Source organism: Geotrypetes seraphini, chromosome 8 (genome assembly GCF_902459505.1).
Source record: "Geotrypetes seraphini chromosome 8, aGeoSer1.1, whole genome shotgun sequence".
Classification (NCBI taxonomy): domain Eukaryota; kingdom Metazoa; phylum Chordata; class Amphibia; order Gymnophiona; family Dermophiidae; genus Geotrypetes; species Geotrypetes seraphini.
In genome coordinates, this window is record NC_047091.1 from 99,222,505 (window position 1) to 99,243,922 (window position 21,418).

General features: G+C 41.3%; 1 protein-coding gene across 6 annotated transcripts in view; it reads left to right on the plus strand.

The window, feature by feature from the left end:
• MAST3 (microtubule associated serine/threonine kinase 3) overlaps nucleotides 1-21,418 on the plus strand; it is a 254,908-nt gene that overhangs the window by 159,308 nt on the left and 74,182 nt on the right. For all 6 annotated transcript variants that reach the window (XM_033954928.1, XM_033954927.1, XM_033954930.1 and 3 more), the window contains 2 exons: nucleotides 17,970-18,178; nucleotides 19,352-19,490. In XM_033954928.1, the coding sequence (XP_033810819.1) occupies nucleotides 17,970-18,178; nucleotides 19,352-19,490 (348 nt within the window). The remainder of the gene's footprint in view (nucleotides 1-17,969; nucleotides 18,179-19,351; nucleotides 19,491-21,418) is intronic.

Genomic DNA, 21,418 nt, shown 5'->3' on the forward strand with positions numbered 1-21,418 from the left:
TCAGCTAATATACAACAAGTTTTTGTCTCAGTCTCCACCTGCTGGTCATAGTGAGGTATAATACCCATTCATAAGCACTATACCAGTCTACAGGCTAACAGAAAGAAAATTAGCAGCTAAGAACCTAATTTCTCCTTCTCTAAGCAATTTAAGCATACGCATAGCAATTCTAGGAGGTTTATCCCAAAGAAATGCCAAATCCTATCTTCCAGAACTTTATAGAATGAAAAAGGCATGGAACCATGCTTAAAATTATAATTTACTTTAGGGGTCAACACCATTTTGATTGCCTCAAGCCGACCCTGGCAAGATAAATATAAAGGTAACCAACTCATCAACAAGGGCAAACATGGTATCTCAATTAAGCTCTAACGCAGTGGTTCCCAACCCTGTCCTGGAGGACCACCAGGCCAATCGGGTTTTCAGGTTAGCCCTAATGAATATGCATGAGAGAGATTTGCATATAATGGAAGTGAGAGGCATGCAAATCTGCTCATGCATATTCATTAGGGCTAGCCTGAAAACCCGATTGGCCTGGTGGTCCTCCAGGACAGGGTTGAGAACCACTGCTCTAACGCATGGGTAGGGAACTCTGGTCCTCGAGAGCCGTATTCCAATCAGGTGTTCAGGATTTCCACAATGAATATGCATGAGATCTATTTGCATGCACTACTTTCAATGCATATTCATTGGGGAACTCCTGAAAACCTGACTGGACTACGGCTCTCGAGGACCGGAGTTCCCTACCCCGGTTCTAACGTGTTCTCCAACTCTCATCTCCTTTGTTTCACTTTCCCAGCAGCATAATTAATCACAACACGCTGAATGATAGCTTTGTTTATCCTAGGACAAAAAGGCAGCTTATTCTCACATCATCCACAGAGCCCGGTATGGACTTTACATTACGTTATATTACTGTTTTCTATCCCGCCAATACCTTTCAATTCTGGGTGGTTTACAAAAAAAATTGGTCTGGGCATTCCCAGGGAGCTTACAAAGTTAAACAGATAGAATGAGCTTACAAGAATTTATGGATAGCATGATCAATGGGATCTGGGGGTGGATTTATAAAGGTTTAGTTAGATCATTTGACAAATTTTTTGAAAAGCATAGTTTTCTGTTATTTCCTGAATGTTATGCAGTTGGTCGTCTTGGTCAATAGCTTGGCGATGTGGCAGTCTATTTTCGCTGCTCTGGTGGCTAGTAGATCGTCGTATATTTTTTTGCTTTGTATACCTTTTACTGGGGGATGAGTGAAGAGAGCCTGTGTTCTCCTTGGTCTTGATGTATTTTTTCTGATTAGGTGTTTGTTTAGGTAGCTAGGACCAGTTCCATTTAAGGTTCTGAATAGAGTGCAGTAGAATTTGTATTGTACGTAAGCTTGTATTGGGAGCCAGTGTGAGTCTCAGAAAGCAGTGGTAATGTGATCGTATTTTTTCAGCGAGTAGATCAGTCTGAGCGCTGTGTTTTGTACTGTTTGTAATTGTTTTAAAGTGTAGGTGGGGCATGACAGGTATAGGATGTTACAGTAGTCCAGCAGTCCCAGGATTAGTGCTTGGACCATGAGTCTGAATTGTTCTTTGTTGAAGTATTTTTGGATTTTTCTTAGGTTGTGCATGGTTGCGAATGCCTTCTGGACCGTTTTGCCGTTGCATGGTGCAGCCCTTGTCTATCATTATTCCCAACAGTTTTAGGTTGGGTTGAAAGGGATATAAGATGGAGTTTACTTCTGGTAGGGGGGTTTGTTTTTTTCTAGAAGTAGGAATTTGGTTTTGTCTTGGTTCAGCTTTAATTTGTGGTCTCTCATCCATTGTGATATTGTTTCTAGTGTTGTGTGTAGTTTGAGTGTTGTGTTGTTAGTGGATTGATCGAAAGGCAGGATGATGATGATATCATCTACATAACTGTATGAAGTTATGCCTAGTTTATCTAGGCATGTGCCAAGTGTGGCTATTTAGAGGTTGAAGAGTGTTGGGGATAGTAGAGAGCCTTGAGGGGCTCCGCATGGGTTGTTCCAGGTTTCTGATTGTTCTTTCTTTGCTTTGACTCTTTATTTTCTTGAGCGGAGGAATCCTTCAAACCAATTGTAGACTTTGCCTGTGATTCCTATTGCCTCTAGTGTTTGTAGTAGGTTGCCTTGATCTCACAGGTCAAATGCTGCGGTGAAATCAAGTTGAATAAGTAGTATTTTTTGCCTTTGCTTAGTAATTTTCTGTGAGGTTTTTCAAATTCTGATGCGATCTGCACTCAATCAGCTAATATGCAAAATAAGAGATATAAGTTATAACAAAAAAGTTTTAAAAATAGTTTAAATTAGCAGAAACATAATATAGATAATGAAATAAAAGAACAGGTTTTTGGCCAGTGAATGCAGTATGGAGTACGTGTTTGGAATACACCTATGCTGGTAATGATTACCACTGAAATTATAAGTGTAGTACTCCTTATTTCTGAGGCCTTTTCCTGAACGAATATCAAGCTCCAAGTATAGATAAACTATAAAAGTGGAGTGCGAGTGTTTGAATATAGACTTCTTCATAGGAGTGGAGATTTGACTTTTGTGATACTCAAAAGCTTACCCAGCATGAGCAGAACTGGAACTCTTTGAATAGATTTAAGTCTTAAGAGTCAACAGTCTAAGCCTGCTGAAAAACCAGCTTCTTATTCCTTCAAGAGAAAGTATCCTCCACAGCTCTTCAAAGCTTCCTCCACAGAAGATGCAAAAACTGCAGAGGCCTCAGAAGTTTGTCTTTGGCCCCTCAAAAAACCAGCTCAGTCTCTTTGACATGCTTTTAGAGAGCATGACCAAAATTCCTCCTCTTCAGCCTTTACCTGAACCTGAGGTCGTCTGCAATTATTTCATCACTATTGGACTCTCATCACTACGGACTCTTGGGTTCTCAAAGTCATCAAGGAGGGTTACTCTCTCCATTTCATTACCACTCCCCCAAACAACCCTCCAAGAGAGTCCTCTTACACATCTCAACAGATGTCCCTCCTTCTTCAGGAAATCGAAGCTCTGCTTCAACTAAATGCCATAGAAGTGGTTCCCCCTCGCAGAAAAATCAAGGGTTCTATTCCAGGTATTTCCTAATTCCAAAGAAGACAAGAGGTATTTGTCCAATTTTCGACCTCTGAGACTTAAACAAATATCTAGTCAAAGAGAAGTTTCACATGGTATTTTTACCCTCTCCTAGAATGAAACAAGTGGCTGTGCTCTGTAGACCTAAAAGAGGCTTACACACACATATTCATATATCCTCATCACAGAAAATTTCTGCATTTTCAAATAGCTCATTAACACTTTCAATACAAAGTTCTGCCATTCGGCCTAGCTTCCTCTCCGTGAGTATTCACCAAGTGATTGTGGCAGCAACCCTTCGTACTCGTGGGTTACAAATGTTTCCATATCTAGACTACTGGCTAATAAAGGCTGCATCTCCTCCAGCAGTATACTCGGCAACACAGCTGATGATAACTTTTCTTCAGTTTCTAGGGTTCGAAGTCAACTTCCCAAAGTCGCAGCTTCAACCCTCTCAACCGACAAGACAAAATTCTTTTTGCCTCTCCCCAACAGTTATCTTATGACTCATCAATATTTGTAAACTCTATGCAATATATGATCCATTCCACAATTAAAATATTGAGTGTTACCCTAGATCATAACCTAACCATGAAACATCAAGTTGATATTGTGGTCTGCAAGGTTTTTCCATGTTGTGGAAATTGCATACGATAAAAATATTAGGATTTAAATTAGATCGTTAGTTATCATTTAAGATCATACTGATTTATTGGTTAAAAAATGTTTTTCAATTCTATGGAAGCTTCGTACCATTAAAAAATATTTTAACTCAACATCTTTTAGGATAGTGGTTCAATCATCAATCTTGTCTGCTTTGGAGTACTGTAATATTGTTTATCTAAGTTCTTATTTAAAAACCCTTAGTAGGTTAAGAATAGTACAGAACACAGCAGTTTGTTTGATTTTTGGCCATAAAAAATTTGATCATGTAAACCCTTTCTATTTAAAGCTCCATGGTTACCATTTGAAGCTAGAATTCTGTTCAAATTTGGTTGTTTTAAAGTTTTATTTGGATTGACCCCAACTTACCTCACTTCCCACTTTGAATTCTATAATTCAAAAAAGAATACACGAAGATCTTGTTGGTTTATGTTCCCTTCAGTTAAAGCATGTCGTAATAAGAGATTTTTAGGAAAAACTTTGGCACTTCAGGCTAGTGCAATGAATTCATATTGGAATGTTCTTATCCCCCAAACCCAATCTTATTATCTATTTTGAAAAATTCTTAAAACTTATTTGTTTGAAAAATTTCTGCCTTAATTGCATTTTATTCTAAGATATATCCGATATTTACGATTCCTATTTATTGTATGTCTAGTCTTTTCTCATTTTGAACTGCGTTTGAGAAATATTTTGATCTAATTGTAATTTGTATTTTTCTGAGGAACATTTGATATTTGCATTGTAATTTGCTATATGTCCAGCTCTTCCTTTATTGTAAACCACCTTGGACTGTATGTTTGGCGGTATATAAGAGTAAAATTATTATTATTAGATCTTATTTTGATGCTTCAGTATTTAAATCTTTGGGTCAGTCCTTGGTTTTAAGCCAGCTTGACTACTGTAACCTCGACCCTTGCTAGGTAGGATTTTCAGGATTTCCCAAATGAATATGCATGAGATCTATTTGCATACAATGGAAGCAGTGCACGCAAATAGTTCTCATGCAAATTAATTGGGGAAATCCTGAAAACCCGATTGGATTGCGGCCCTCCAGGACCGACGTTGGACATCCCTTTTGTATGTGGGAGACTTGTGCTGTCATAGACGGCATGAATCAAGTGAGTTGTTTTGTATCAAATTTTTTGAATGATACAAACCAAAAAAGTCCCCACCAAAGAAATAACACATCCTGTCTCAGTTGAACAATCAAAAATCAATTACCATGTTTCCCCGAAAATAAGACAACTGTCTTATATTAATTTGGGGCCCAAAAAAGGCACTAAGTCTTATTTTTGGGGATGGCTTATTTTTTTAATGTAATGATCATCTCTCCCTTCCTCACCTCTATCCCAATTCTTCCTATTTCCTTTCTCTCCCTCACATATGCAGCATCTTTCCTCCCCTCTCACCCATCCCCTTGTGCAGTATTTCCCTCCCTCCCTCCCATCCCCCTGTGCAGCAGGACCCTTACAGTTTCTATCCCTCCCTTCCTCTCATCCCCCCGTTTAGCATCTTTCTATCCCACCTCACCCCCGCTGACCCATCTCTTCCTCCCATCCAAACCTCGAGATAGGAATATACCTTATAACAGCTTTGGCAGCAATCTACACAGGCTGCTTCACAGCCTTCTATCTCCCGGGCGTTCCTCTGCCGCGTTGCTGATGACATCATAAGTGATGTGGCAGAGGAACGCCCAGGAGATAGAAGGCCTCAAAGCAGCCTGTGTCGCGGTTCAGATGGGAGAGAGAGAGATGGGTCGGCGGGGGGGGGGGGGTGTGGTGGGGGATGCGTGGCGGGCGGGAGGAAGTGCTGCTGCTGCCGGCGACTAGGGCTTATTTTCGGGGGGTAAGGCTTATATTAAAACCTACCCTGAAAATCAAGCTAGGGCTTATTTTTGGGGAAACACAGTAATTCTTTAAAAACTAACCCCCTGTCCACCCTCTACCCCCAGTGTCCCCCCACCCATTGTCATTTCACTAGTCAACCAACTCTGAGTATACTGTTTGCTCTTCAGCATAACCCCCTTGTAATATTTAATGATAAATTCTACCCCCCTTATTCCACTCCCTTAACTCTTCAGTTCTGCAATGGACTGTGCAAGTAAATGATGTGGTTGTTTTTGTTTTTTTAATATTCTGTTGCTAGTGGCTTATATGTGGTGCTATTTTCTTGTTAGATCTGTGCTTAAGTTCACCCTTATTCACCTTGGGAGAGTTTATTCCTCATTTTCTTTTTTGTTCTTTATGACAGCTGAGACAGTCGCATCTTGTAAAAAAAAAAAAAAAAAAAGTGTGGGAAGAACAGCCGTTTTGTTTCTTACTCAATAATGGCTGTCGTTGCTTAGATTCTATCTTTCTGATGTAATCTTTCACACAAGCTTTTTGCCTCTCTTTCAGACTTCAATTTCACTTGTGCTTTGCACTGTTTTGATATTGCATGGGAGTATCTCTTAAATAGGTTGCTTTCTACTGGCAAAAAGAAAAAATGACTATAGCTTCCTTCCACGGATGCCCATCAGCAATAATTTTTATAGGGATATGCAGTTCTGATGACTATTGTTCCACCATTGCAGTTTTCTTCTGCTATTAGGCAGTGACTAATAAAAACATTGGTAAGCTCTAGAGCAGTGTTTTTCAACCGCTGTTCCGCGGCACACTAGTGTGCCGCGAGATGTTGCCTGGTGTGCCGTACGGTCAGGGCCGCCATCAGGGCAGTACCACCAGTCTAGGGAGAGGGGCGGTCCGCCCCACGTGGACAGGAGAGAGCTGGACGGGGGACCCGCGGAGTTCAATACATCTCGAGCCGCGAGGCTCGTCTTCTGTTCCTGCCTGCCCTGCAGCTAACATATAGCCGATCGCAAGCGTTCCCCGATGTCAGCGCTGACGTCGGAGGGAGGGCTTAAGCAAAGCCTGCCCTCCGACGTCAGCGCTGACGTCTGAGAATACTTCCGTTCGGCTATTTGTGCGCGGCAGGGCAGGCAGGAAGCAGAAGACAAGCCTCGCGGCTTGAGCTTCGTTTGGCTGAGAAAGTTGCAAAGATGAGCTGGGAGGCAAACACGGAACACAAAAGGGGGGAGGGAGTGCGTTTTGGACACAAGGCATGAACTTGGGAGAGAGGAAGGGAGGGAAAGAGATGCTGAGGTGGGGGAGGGAATGGGTTTTTGGACACAGAAGAAATGGACTTGGGAGAGAGGAAGGGAGGGAAAGAGATGCTGAGGTGGGGGAGGGAATGCGTTTTTGGACACAGAAGAAATGGGAGAGAGGAAGGGAGGGAAAGAGATGGTTGTGTACACAGGGAATAGAAGAAAGGAGAATTTTTGGTCATAGGGAGGGAGTGAGGTACAGATAGTGGCATACCAGGGTGGGGGGGGGGGCGGTCTGCCCCACCCCGGGTTTACGTCCCAAGGGGGTGCACAGCTGGCCACCCTCCAGTGTTGTCCCTAGGCCGGCAAACTGCGGCTCTTTAGCCACTTGAGTGCCACCGCCGCCAACGGTGTTGTTGGCGGTGGCAGCATTATAAAATACTTTCTTTGTGTTTATTTGATTCCTATTCAAGAGAATTACTTTATATATAGTCATTATAGGCACAGAGTTAAATTTTTTAACATAAGAACATAAGAAATGCCTCTACTGGGTCAGACCATGAGGTCCATCGTGCCCAGCAGTCCGCTCACGCGGCGGCCCAACAGGTCCAGGACCTGTGCAGTAATCCTCTATCTATACCCCTCTATTCCCTTTTCCAGCAGAAAGTTGTCCAATTCCCTCTTGAACCCCAGTACCGTACTCTGCCCTATCACGCCCTCTGGAAGCGCATTCCAGGTGTCCACCACACGCTGGGTAAAGAAGAACTTCCTAGCATTCGTTCTGAATCTGTCCCCTTTCAACTTTTCCGAATGCCCTCTTGTTCTTTTATTTTTTGAAAGTGTGAAGAATCTGTCCCTCTCTACTCTCTCTATGCCCTTCATGATCTTGTAAGTCTCTATCATATCTCCTCTAAGTCTTCTCTTCTCCAGGGAAAAAAGTCCCAGCTTTTCCAATCTCTCAGCGTATGAAAGGTTTTCCATCCCTTTTATCAGACGTGTCGCTCTCCTCTGAACCCTCTCGAGTATCGCCATATCCTTCTTAAGGTACGGCGACCAATATTGGATGCAGTACTCCAGATGCGGACGCACCATTGCTCGATACAATGGCAAGATAACTTCTTTCGTTCTGGTTGTAATACCCTTTTTGATGATGCCTAGCATTCTATTTGCCTTCTTAGCAGCCGCTGCACACTGTGCCGACGGCTTCATTGTCAAGTCCACCATCACCCCCAGGTCTCTTTCTTGGGTACTCTCATTTAAAAACATCCCTCCCATCGTATAGTTGTACCTCGGGTTTCTGTTTCCCACATGTAATACTTTACATTTCTCAACATTGAACTTCATCTGCCATCTCGTTGCCCATTCCCCTAGTTTGTTCAAGTCCCTTTGCAGTTTTTCACAGTCTTCTTTAGTCCGAGCTCTACTAAATAGTTTAGTGTCATCTGCAAATTTTATTATCTCACACTTCGTCCCTGTTTCCAGATCATTTATGAATACATTAAATAGCAGCGGCCCTAGTACTGAGCCCTGCGGGACCCCACTCGTGACCTTCCTCCAGTCCGAGTAGTGGCCCTTCACTCCCACCCTCTGTCTCCTACCCGCCAACCAGCTTCTGATCCATCTATGTACATCTCCTTCCACCCCATGGTTCTTCAGTTTCCGGAGTAGGCGTTCATGGGGCACCTTGTCAAAGGCTTTTTGGAAATCAAGATATATGATGTCTATGGGGTCTCCATTGTCCATCCGTTTGTTAATTCCTTCGAAGAAGTGCAATAAGTTAGTTAGGCAAGATCTTCCCTTGCAGAAACCGTGTTGGCTGGTTATCAGAAGTTTGTTTCTTTCAAAATGTTCATCAATTTTTTCTTTTATCAGTGTTTCTGCCATTTTCCCCGGTACCGAGGTCAGACTCACTGGTCTGTAATTTCCTGGGTCACCTTTTGATCCCTTTTTAAAGATGGGCGTAACATTGGCTATCTTCCAGTCCTCCGGGATCACGCCTGTTTTCAGGGATAGATTGCAAATTTGCTGCAGTAGTTCCGCTATCTCCTCCTTTAATTCTTTCAGAACCCTTGGATGGATTCCGTCCGGACCCGGGGATTTGTCTGTTTTTAATTTATCTATCTGCCTGTGTACATCTTCAAGGCTCACTTCCATGGTTGTTAATTTTTCTGCCTGATTTCCATTGAAGAATTGTTCAGGTTCCGGAATGCTGGATGTGTCTTCGTTTGTAAATACAGATGAAAAGAACGCGTTAAGTCTTTCTGCCACTTCTTTCTCCTCCTTCACCACTCCCTTCTTGTCACCATCGTCCATTTTCTAATGGTGGTGTGCCTCGTGATTTTTTTCATGAAACAAGTGTGCCTTTGCCCAAAAAAGGTTGAAAAACACTGCTCTAGAGAAACATGATTTTTACTCAGGGTGTCATTACTAAGTTTTAACCATGTTACATATGAAAATTATGTTCACTCAATAATGCTTTGTATAAACTATTTTCAACTGCATCCAGCAATTCCTATATAAATAAAAGGTATTAGGTCCAGTGTCCAGCAATGCTCTCCTCCTTCCCCCACAATGTGTTTTTCCTTATCGCTCCCCCTGATGCCACAATTAGCGGAAAAGGCATCAGAGTTGACCTTGGGTTTCTGCACATGCTCAAGACCTGCTGACTTCCACCCCTTCCAAACTTCCTGTTTTAGAGGGGGTGGAAGCTGGCAGGCCTTGAACATATGCAGATACACAAAGATCTATGCCAGCTGGCTGCTATACTTCTGCCATTCTACAAATTATAGCATCACTGCCCCAGGGGAAAGAGGTAAGGAAGGAAACTCCTTACAGTGAAGAAATGGAAACTTGGGGGGGGGGGAGAGGTACCATGGCACTAGAGGCTCCCCTCATTCTGATGCTTATGTTTTTATTGATGAAGAAAACAGTTCTGAATCCGTTCTTCATCTCTGATGCTGATGTCTGCCTACAGACACAGTGGTTTATATTTGGAAACATAGTTATTATAACCATTACTTTCAGCATTGTCTACCTCACTGGAAAGTGACTTATTTATTCAGAGTCAGTCTTGATAACTGTTTTTCATATCTGATGCACTCCCTTATTTTCAGCACTGGTTGCTTAAATAAAGGGCTTTATACATGGAAACTCAGTTATGATTACTGTTATCCATATCTGATGTTCTTCACTACTTTTCAGCAGTGTCTGCCAGAAAGTGATTTTATATATGGAACACAGTTCTGGTAATGGTTGTCCATCTCTAATGTGCTTTCACTCTGTTTAGCAAAGGCTGCTTATATAAGAAATGGATTTGTACATTCAAATATGACTGAAATCTGTTATCTGATGCTTCACCAGTATCTACTTCAGTGGAGAACAGTTCTCCCCTCTCTTTATTATTCAATTGTCAAAGTACAATTAGAGAAAAGTATTCAATATTAAAAGAAATAAGCAAAGAATACAATAGTTACTATAATCCATATCAAGAAGTGAAGAAAATTATCTTGAAAATAATAAAATTTAGGCTTCAATCTGTATTTAGATTCCAATAAACTTGCCTAGCAAGGAAAGCATAGGGAAACTGAATCATAACACATGACAACCTGTCTACTTTTCTCTGGGTTAAAAAAAAAAAAAAAGATTCTAATTGCAATGGATCAAAAAACATATATGAGGGTACTAAACAGCACTAGAGTTTTTAGCATGGGTCAGTGAGGTAAATGCTCCGATGCTCATAGGAATTCTATGAGTGTCTGAACATTTACCTCACAGGCCCATGCTAAAAACCTCTAATGCCCTTTAGTAAAAATAGCCCATAGCTATTCCCCTTATAACCAATAAACCCATTTGCAAGGAAACCTAAGAAAGAGTTGTATACAACTGCAGCACTTTAAGCTTCAGAGTCAAAAATTGTTTCCTCCATACCTGTGTTGCCCTGGACATATCAGGGAAAAATGTTAACTTTTTGACCACAAAAAAGTACATTGTTTGTTGAAAATTTTTTTAATAGAGCTATAGCTTTGACAAAGGAAACCAGTTGGTAGAAATTGCATCATTGCATGACTCTAAAAAAGCTGTCTAATCAACTGATGCTTAATCCACCAACATGAAATCTCTTAGGGAGAGGAGGAGATAGTGGATGCTGTGGATGGACAGACCGGATGGGCCATTTGGCCTTTATCTGCCGTCTTGTTTCTATAATCATAAAGTTTTCTGACCTCATAATAAAAATGTTAATAGCCTTAGCATATAACCATAAAGTTCTATGACCTCAAAATGCAGGTATAAAGAGGCTTAGCCTAAAGGAAGAGGAGGAGATGGTGGATGCTGCAAATGGACAGACTGGATGGGCCATTTGGCCTTTATCTGCCATCGTATTTCTGTGTTTCTCCTCCTTCCTCATTATTTTTTGAGACTATTTTAGCAGAAGAAATATAATAGAGTCAAAATAGAATCGGCCTCGGACAACTTCAAGACATGTTTTAAATATTTATTAAACAGCTTTTTTGGGGCTAACCTTAGATCTTGCTCGGTATGTTTTTTCCAAAAGTTTATCTTGCCTTTGCAGAAACAAGCTGTCCTTAATAAATGAAACATTAGCAGACTGAATAGCTGAGACCTGGCTCTCCAAACATCCCAAAGTAGATTCTAAATTAGCCAGCCTAGAGTCCTGTTCTTCAAGCTTATTCACAGTCTGATGAAAGAATTGGACAACTTGGGGAAGAAACTGCTGAATCATAGATTTAATCTCTGATACAGTTTCAGTTACTTTATTTGATATACCACCATTACTGACAAAAAAAAAGTCAAAACAAAGTGGTTTACAAAATGTAAAAACAACAGGGAGCAATTTAAAACCAAATAAAGACAAACGGGAAAAAACCATAGTCTGGTTAAAAAAAACACGACACAAATAGGCAGATGAGGGCAGGGAAGTTTGCAATATTAAAAGGGGAAACCCAAATAGGATCAGAACAAGAAGGAAGGTAAATTAAAGAGGAGACCTTGAAATAGAAGATGACTATTAGGAATTGGGATCAAACGCCATCTTGACGTAATATGCTTTCATTTGAGACTTAAATGTCATAAAGGATTTTTCAGAACGCAAATAGAGTGGAAGAGAGTTCCAGAGGGTAGGTACCATTATGGAAAAACTAGAATCTCTATGCATGTCCAGAAACATCTGCCAGAAGGACGGAATAGACAATAAATGCTGGTGAGAGGAACGAAGATTCCTTTTAGGTGAATAAGGAGTCAAGTGACTAGATAAAAATAAGGGAAGACCAGAAGTCAAAATCTGGAAAGTGAGTGTATTGTATTTGAAGGGTATCCTAAATGAAATTGGGAGCATATGTTCAGATTTGAGAAATGGAGTAACATGGTCGAATTTTGAACGTCTGTAAAGAAGCCTAAGTGCAGTGTTTTGCACAAGCTGGAGTTGGCGCAACTGGTAATGTGGGATTCCAATTAATAACAAGTTATAGAAGTCCAGTCTAAAAATTACCAACTGAGCGGAGCTGACAGCCGTAGGAAAGATGAAGAAACTATGTTGGAAATATGTGAGTGAAATGACCATGTTGTATCGAGAGTGACACCAAGAATTTTGATAGTTGATGAATATTCCAAAGGACATCTTTTTAAACTGAAACAGAAACTAGGACATGGGAGATTCTGCACGTTTTTAATTGGGGGAAATACCATAGTTAAGGTTTTCTGAGAATTAATTTTGAGTCTATTAGTTGTTAACCACTCGAATACCTTATCCAATTTCTGAGAAATCGAGAGATAGTCATTAGGGTAATTGTAATTGAAAGGATGCGATAACTGAATGTCATCAGCATAAATGAAGAAGGTGAATTCTAGAGCCTGTAATAGTAAAGTTAGAGGAGCAAGAAAAATATTGAAGAGAATAGGCCCGAGGACAGAACCCTGTGGGACACCAGATAGAAATTGGCGAGAACTAAAATAAGAACCAGCATAAGAAACAGAATAAGTCCAAATAACCTTCAAGAAACATCTACTTGAAAATCTTCACTAGGAATGTTCTGGCCCCCTCCTAATTTACAAAATTATTTTAAGAACAGATGGTAAGGGAGCCAACTCCTTTAGTGGGGGTACAGAATGAGCAAACAGGGTAAATCTTGCCCTATCTTTGGAGCAGATATATCTCACCACTAGTGAACTGGGGTGGTAAGAGAATGGGTCCTGTCAACAAGGCTCAAAGAAGAAAAGTGAACCAGAAATACCTGGCACATTCTTAATTGCTTGAGAAAGAGGCACAGCATGCTTATCCATAGGACCAGTATTTGGCAGAACTTGAAGTAGAGATATACTCTGGGTTTAACTTTTCTCTTCCCCATTATTGGTAAGTTATTCTGGGTCTCACAAACTTCATAGGCAGCAAAAAAAGGGTGACCTAAGAGGGGCTAAAGCCCTTAGATCACACACTTGCAGCTGCGCCAAGAGGAGGCTACTGTTTTTCAATGCACACTGGAATTCTGATATTGGGGGGAGGGAGGGGGACACACTCTCTTCATAGGTCCTCTGTGTTCTGAGGCTTCCCTCATCTAGCTCCCCACTGAAAACCAGAACTTCTGCTCAAGATGTTTTTATAGGAATAAGGGACAGACACATTTTAATAGGGAAATTCAATTTCAGACATTGGCCCTTATCTCTGAAGCTGAGGAGATAGAGGTGGAGTCTGAATCAGTAAAAATGTACTGACTCCAAATTCAAAAATAAAATCTTAGGTCATTATAATATATGGTAAATTTATCATTTTATACTTAGATCCAGGACAATAAAATATAAAGTACTGATAAATATAACACACTTACCAGTACTTCAGATGCTAGGAGTTATTTTAAAAGGGATGGTTAGCAAGACTAAGAATGTTATAATGCCCCTGTATCACTCCATGGTGCAACCTCATCTAGAGTATTGCATTCAATTCTGGTCTCCTTAACTCAAGAAAGATATAGGACTCCTTTTACTAAGGTGCGCTAGCGTCTTTAGTGCGCGCTGAGGATTAGCGTGCGCAAACCCTGCACTAAACGAAAAATACTAATGCAAGCTCTATGGAGGCGTTGGCATCTTGCACGTGCTAAAACCGCTAGCGCACCTTAGTAATAGGGGGCCCATAGTGGTGCTAGAAAAGGTTCAAAGAAGAGCGACCAATATGATAAAGGGGATGGAACTCTTCTCATATGAGGAAAGACTAAAAGGTTAGGGTTCTTCAACTTGGAAAAGAGATGGCTGAGGGGAGATTTGACTGAAATCTACAAAATTCTGAGTGGAGTAGAATGTGGATAAGTGGATCGATTTTTTTACTCCGTCAGAAATTGCAAAGACTAGGTGATGCTCGATGAAGTTACAGGGAAATACTTTAAAACCAATAGGAGAAAAAATTTTCACTCGGAAAATAGTTAAGCTCTGTAACGCTTTGCCAGAGGATGTGGTAAGAGCGGATAGCATAGCTGGTTTTAAGAAAGGTTTGGACAATTTCCGAGAGGAAAAGTCCATAGTCTGTTATTGCGAAAGACATGGGGGAAGCCACTGCTTGCCCTGGATCGGTAGCCTGGAATATTGTTACTCCTTGGGTTTTGACCAGGTACTAGTAACCTGGATTGGACATTGTGAGAACGAGCTACTGGGCTTGATGGACCATTGGTCTGACCCAGTAAGGCTATGCTTATGTTTTTATGTTCTAATAAAAAAAAGTCTACAACGGGAACACCCCACAGCCATTTTCTATGAGTGATCTGCACGGGGCAGGAGCGTAGGAAGATCGCTCCTGCCCCGAACGCCCGCTACACCACAAGGGAAGGTCTGGGATGCCGGGAGGGAGGCGGGGAAGGTCCGGAATTAGGTTTTTTTTTTTCAAAAAAAATTGTGAATAACCGAATCCGCAGATACTGAAACCGTGGATTCAGAGGGAGAAGTGTATTCATATAGTATTATATCACTGGAGCTATCATCATTTTCACAGTGTGAACCCTTCCCCACCAGGAAAGATGCAAAGGGAAACTAAGCATGCATTTTCCTTCTGCATTTCTCGCTGTATTAACTTCTGCTACAAAAAAGAAAAATCAACCCACTCTAGGCAATATAGGAGTACATCAATTACATGCAAGCTGCTTCTATAGCAAGTTTTCGCTCCATCCTAATTCAGGAAATCTGCAAGGCTGTAACCTGGTCTACTATTCAAACTTTTGCAAAGCATTACTGTCTGAACCAGAGTACAGCACAGAAATTCGTTTTCCTCAATCTGTCCTCAGAAAATTTTTGTTTCATAGTTCCTATCCTCCACCCATTTTTGCTTTCTAGTTAGGGACTCACCATCAAGTGAGCTTGCATCTTCCCTGCTTGTCTCCAGAGAAAGCGAAGTTGCTTACCTGTAAAGTGTAGTTACTTACCTGTAACGTAGGTTCTCCGTGGACAGCAGGGAAATGCAGCCACACTTTCCCTCCCTTCTTCTCTTTCTTCTCCGTATATGATTCCTCAGCTAGGGACAAAACTGTTTTCACAGGGGAAGAGCTGTGAGAGACAGGAGACCCTGTATAGGTTCATAGACAACGGCGCAAAAGACAAAAGCGCGTGCCGACAATTGAGCGCCGCCACGCCGCTCTAAATTACAGTTTTTAGGTGCTCCGATGTGGGGTTTTGTTGGGGAACCCCCCCAGTTTACTTAATAGACATCGCGCCGGCGTTAGGGGGGGTTTGGAGGGTTGTAACCCTCCACATTTTACTGTAAACTGAACTTTTTCCCTAAAAACAGGGAAAAAATGAAGTTTTCAGTAAAATGTGGGGGGTTACAACCCCCCATACCCCCCACAACGCGGCGCGATGTCTATTAAGTAATGTGGGGGGGGTTCCCCCCCACGCCCCCCCGTCGGAGCACTAAAAACAGTAATTTAGAGCAGAGCAGCGGCGCACGCTGCGCTCAATTGTCTGGGCATGCCTTTGTCCCGGCGCGCTTTTGACCTGACACCCCCTGTATATGCTCAGTAAGCAAAGGCTTACTTTATCTAGGGGAGAGCACCGGCACATAAGATCAGTCTAGGACTTCACCATCAAGTGTGGCTGCATTTCTCTACTGTCCACGAAGAACCCACATTACAGGAAAGCAACTTCGCTTTCTACTGTGACCCAGAGAGCTAAATGCTCCGACGCTGCTCCAATGCTCATAGAATTCCTATAAGCGTCAGAGCATTTAGTGCTCCGGGCCATGGTAGAAATCTCTAATGTGGCTTAGTAAAAGGTGGGGGGGAGGAGGGAAGAAGTTAGGCACAGTTCCTGGCATCAAGTACTATTCTCTAAAAGGTGCCTAACTTTGAGTGCTCTTTATAGAATAGTGGTCAGCATGCGGTTTTTATTTTAGTTGGTGCTGATTTTTCAGTGTCATTTATAGAATTCAGTTCTCTATGTAATACTTGAAAATAACATTCCCTTTATTTTTCAGAAAATTTCCATGTAATTGTGTAATAAAGTACCAATCTGTACGTTATATTTTCTTTGACATAACCCATTTAATTAATTTTTTTGCCACCTGAAATACCCTTTACTACTATGCCACCTTCTAGCTCTAACAATAGATAGTGATATCAACTGCTCAGGTTTGAGTGATTTAAATTCTTTATTCTAATTCATTTAGTCATTTTTTTCAATCTGTCTCTCGATTAGAGGACTTGAGAGAGAGAGAGTATTGGTAATATTTATCTTACTTAATTGTTTTCCGAAGGAAGAATTTTCCTGAACTTTTTTGTTTTTCTGAAATGTTTTTCTTTTCTATACAAGATGTATTTCTTGAAATAATTGTTAAATTTATTATAAATAAAGTAAAAATAATTAAAAAAGGAAAATAACATCCTCTAGGTCTGCATTATTATATTTCAACATATTCCAGTCCCCTAAATCTCTCCCTAGTTCTTGTGCCCAACAATGTTTCACTCCTTCCATATCCCTATCCTCCTCCCATTTAACCAAAGCCTTAATGTAACCCTGATATGGAAATATCATGTTCTGATTTTTCATTTCAAATAGGCCTCTTATTTTGTCTCCCATTCACAGTTTAAGTTGTTTGTGGTCCAGGAGAGATAAATAAGGTTCCCTTGGCAATAAGCAAATCTGTTTTCCCATCTAGCCCTTATGTGCTGTTGAAGCTCCTCAGATAGAATCAAATTACCTTCCCCCATCAATAAGGTGCTTCATCAGCATTAACCTCGCATTTGCCCACTTTTAGAATGCTGGGTTATCTAGTCCTGACTCAAAGCCACATTTCCTCTCAGGGGTATCTAGTCTGGATCAGTGAAGTCCCCTCCTAGCTTCTGGATAAGCATGAAATGATATACTTATAGTCTGCCAACTCCCAAAGTTTTGGTTCAAAGTGGATTAAAAATTCATTTAACATCTTAGAAAGCAATAAGAAATTACAAAACTGTTCTTTCAAACAGGTAGATCTTTAATGCTTTACAAAAAAACACACATAGGTAGTATTCTAAGTTTAATTGCCTCTGTATCGCTCCACGGTGCAACCTCACCTTGAGTATTGCCTTCAATTCTGGTCACCTTGTCTCAAAAAAGATATAGTGGAACTAGAAAAGGTTCAAAGAAGAGCGACCAAAGTGATAAAGGGGATGAACACTCTTGTACGAGGAAAGAGGTTAGGGCTCTTTAGCTTGGAAGAGAGACAGCTGAAAGGAGATATGATTGAAGTCTACAAAATCCTGTGTGGTGTAGAACAGGTACAAGTGGATCGATTTTTTATTCCATCAAAAATTACAAAGTCTAAGGAACACTCGATGAACTTACAGGGAAATACTTTTAAAACCAATACAAGGATATATATTTTTCACTCTGAGAATAGTTAAGCTTAATGTAGCTGGTTTAGACAAGTTCCTGGAGGAAAAGTCTATAGTCTGTTATTAAGACAGACATGGGGGAAGCCACTGCTTGCCCTGAATCGGTAGCATGGAATGTTGCTACTATTTTTTGTTTTTGCCAGGTACTTGTGACCTGGATTGACCACCATGAAGACTGGATACTGGGTTAGATTCCCATATATTCATTTTCAATAATGTTAAATTCCCCCTCCCCCTGGGACACAGATCTCAAATACCATTGTTGTTCTTTTCTTAGAGCTGTCTATCTGGTCCGTCACAAGGAGACTCGCCAGCGGTTTGCCATGAAAAAGATAAACAAACAGAATCTGATCCTCCGGAACCAGATCCAGCAGGTGTTTGTGGAGAGAGACATCCTGACATTTGCTGAGAACCCTTTTGTAGTCAGCATGTTCTGCTCCTTTGAGACCAGGCGTCATCTCTGCATGGTGATGGAGTATGTGGAAGGTAGGCCATGCATTGCAGCTGGGTGCAATGTGTTTTGTGTTGATGTGGTAGTGATTAGTGCAAGATTCTGTCTTCCCCTTCAGTAGTGTGCACTCTCTCAACTTTCTGTTATCGGCTTATCTAGGTAAAAGTTAGATCCCTTAGCTGAGCAGGAGATGTATGTATGTAAATGGTGAGCACTTAAATAGGTTGAAATGATATTGTCATCCCTTTATTACACAATATCTTGCAGTTTTATGTGGATTGCAACCTAAAGATAACCAGCACAATCTGGTGAATTACAATTAATGGTAATACTAGAAAGTAACAGATAACATACAGAGAATACACACAGTGCAAGAAGTAGCAAATTACATAAAGATTTCAAATACATCTTTTAAGTAATAATATATTTCTTAAACAGATAAGTGTTTAAAGAAGTTTGTTCCAAACAAAAGGGGCCTGATAGATAAACTAGTGGAAAAACTAACTTTAGATCTGCGACCTTTAGGACTTGGAAAAAGAAGCATTAAAGGATCTCAAATGTAATATTTCCTGGATGGCATGCACTTGGAGTTTCAGCATTTTTTCTGTGGGGAATGATGTGTTACTAGATTTTCCCCCATCCATTTCTTATTTGAAAGTAATGCAGGTAGATGGAGGGACTAGCCTGTGGGGTTCAAGCATAGTTTTGGAAGTGGTTTGCTGAGTTATGTCCTTTGGAGGTGTGACTGGCTGGCAGGCCAGGATGTCAGAATAAGAAACCTCCGAAGAACTCTCCCAGTCAATAGCCAGCCAAGGTGTGGTTGTCATGGGCATAGATGGGGCAGGGATGAATTCTGTTACCTCCCCATTCCCCAAGTCTGTCTTGTTCTGTACTCGGTCAATAGACAGATGTTAGCATGCTCGTTGAACATGTGGTCAACTGATTCTTACCAAATTTGGCATTTCCTACCAGGTAATTCTAGTTCTCCGTGGACAAGCAGGAGGAGTTGGCCAGTTATGGCCATGTGGCAACAGAGATCCCCTGAGCTTGTCCTGATCTTTTGGCTCAGAAACCTTTGTGATTCTAGTTCTAGGCTACATTTATACTGATTTAGGATGGGCATAGCTCACTGTTTTAACAAAAAATTTCAACCCCTGCAGGAATCATGCATCCTTTTGTGCATCAAGTGCTGAATCTCTTTTCTGTAGGGGGTGATTGTGCAACACTCTTGAAGAATATGGGTCCACTGCCGGTTGACATGGCCAAGATGTACTTTGCTGAAACTGTTCTGGCTCTAGAATATCTTCACAACTATGGAATCGTCCACAGGGACCTCAAACCGGATAAGTAAGACCATCTCCACCTACATCTGAGTATCAGAGAATAGGTTATTCATCCTCAAGCAGGTTTTCAGGGTTTTCCAGCAGGTACTGGGACTTCTCATGAAGATCTATAGCAGTGGTCTCAAACTCAACCCCTTTGCAGGGCCACATTTTGGATTTGTAGGTACTTGGAGGGCCTCAGAAAAAAAATAGTTAATGTCTTATTAAAGAAATGACAATTTTGCATGAGGTAAAACTCGTTATAGTTTATAAATCTTTCTTTTTGGCTAAGTTTTAATAATAATATTGTAATTTATAGCTAAAGAGACATATGATCAAGAAACTGTTTTATTTTACTTTTGTGATTATGATAAACATACCGAGGGCCTCAAAATAGAACCTGGCAGGCCACATGTGGTCCCTGGGCCACAAGTTTGAGGCCACTGATCTATAAGGAGAGATGATTGTGGCCTGCAGTAGCAAAGATTTGGTTGCAGGACACAATCATCATATTAGGAGTTACCACTCAACCAAAGAATCTTTGAATACTTTTGGAAAACACATTGAAATAGCCTTAAAAACAAGTAGAATATTAAGAATTATTTGAAAAAGAAAACAAGCTGAACAGGGAAAATGATAATCTATCTCTATGAATGCTTGGTGGGCTCACATCTTGAGTATTACATATAGTTCTGGTTATGTCATCTCATAAAGAACAATACAAAATTGTACTTAGTGTTCATCTTTACTACTACTACCGTGTTTCCCCGAAAATAAGACACTATCATATTAATTTGGGGCCCAAAAAAGGCATTAGGTCTTATTTTCAGGGATGTCTTATTTTTTTCATGTACAATGATCATCTCTCCCTTCCTCTCCTCCACCCCAATTCTTTCTATTTCCTTTCTCTTCCCCCACATATACAGCATCTTTCCTCACCTCTCACCCACCCATCCCCGTGTACAGTATCTTTCTATCCCTCCCTCCCCCATATCTGGCAGCTTCTATCCCTCCCCCTTATGCAGCAGAACCCTTGCAGCTTCTATCTCTCCCTTCCTCCCATCCCCCGTGTAGCATCTTTCTATCCCACCTGCCGCTCTGCCCCCTCCCCCGCTGACCCATCTCTCCCTCCCATCCGAACCGCGAGACAGAAATAAATACCTTATAACAAACCGGCAATGTCGGCAGCAATCTAGACAGGCTGCTTCGCAGCCTTCTATTGCCAGGCTGTTCCAGAGAGTGGTAGAAAACTGGAACGCTCTTCCGGAGGCTGTTATAGGGGAAAACACCCTCCAGGGATTCAAGACAAGTTCCTGCTGAACCAGAACGTAAGCAAGTAAGGCTAGACTCAGTTAGGGCACTGGTCTTTGACCTAAGGGCTGCCGTGGGAGTGGACTGCTGGGCACGATGAACTAGAGAATGACACGGGGAAAAAATCTGTCCCCGTCACCGCCCCGTCCCCGGCCCACCATCCTCTGCACCGCCCCGTCACCGCCATTCCATTCACCGCCCCGTCACCGTCACTGCCATCCCTTTCACCGCCCCGTCACCGCCACTGCCATCCCATTCACCGCCCCGTCACCGTCCCCGCAGCATCCATATAAGCCTTAGTACTCTAATATTTAGCGTATTCCATTCTTATAAATCAAAGTTCCTGCTGCTGAACTAGAGAAAGAGATGTTCAGCTGGCAGGGCTTTGTTTATAAATTTTTATTAACACAACTAATATACCACCATAATGTTTCCGACAGAGGACAAGTATGCAATAAATGCATTTTGCTGTTTCAATGCCAGTGCTCAGCAGAACAACAGACAGCAATATGGACATTCACCTTATGTAGTACTTTTTTAATATATAAAAATAGGCAAAATTAGTTGCTGTTTTATCATTATATTTTCTTGCCATTATAGTATTCTTCATTGATCATTTTTCTTTTTAAATTCAAAACAAAT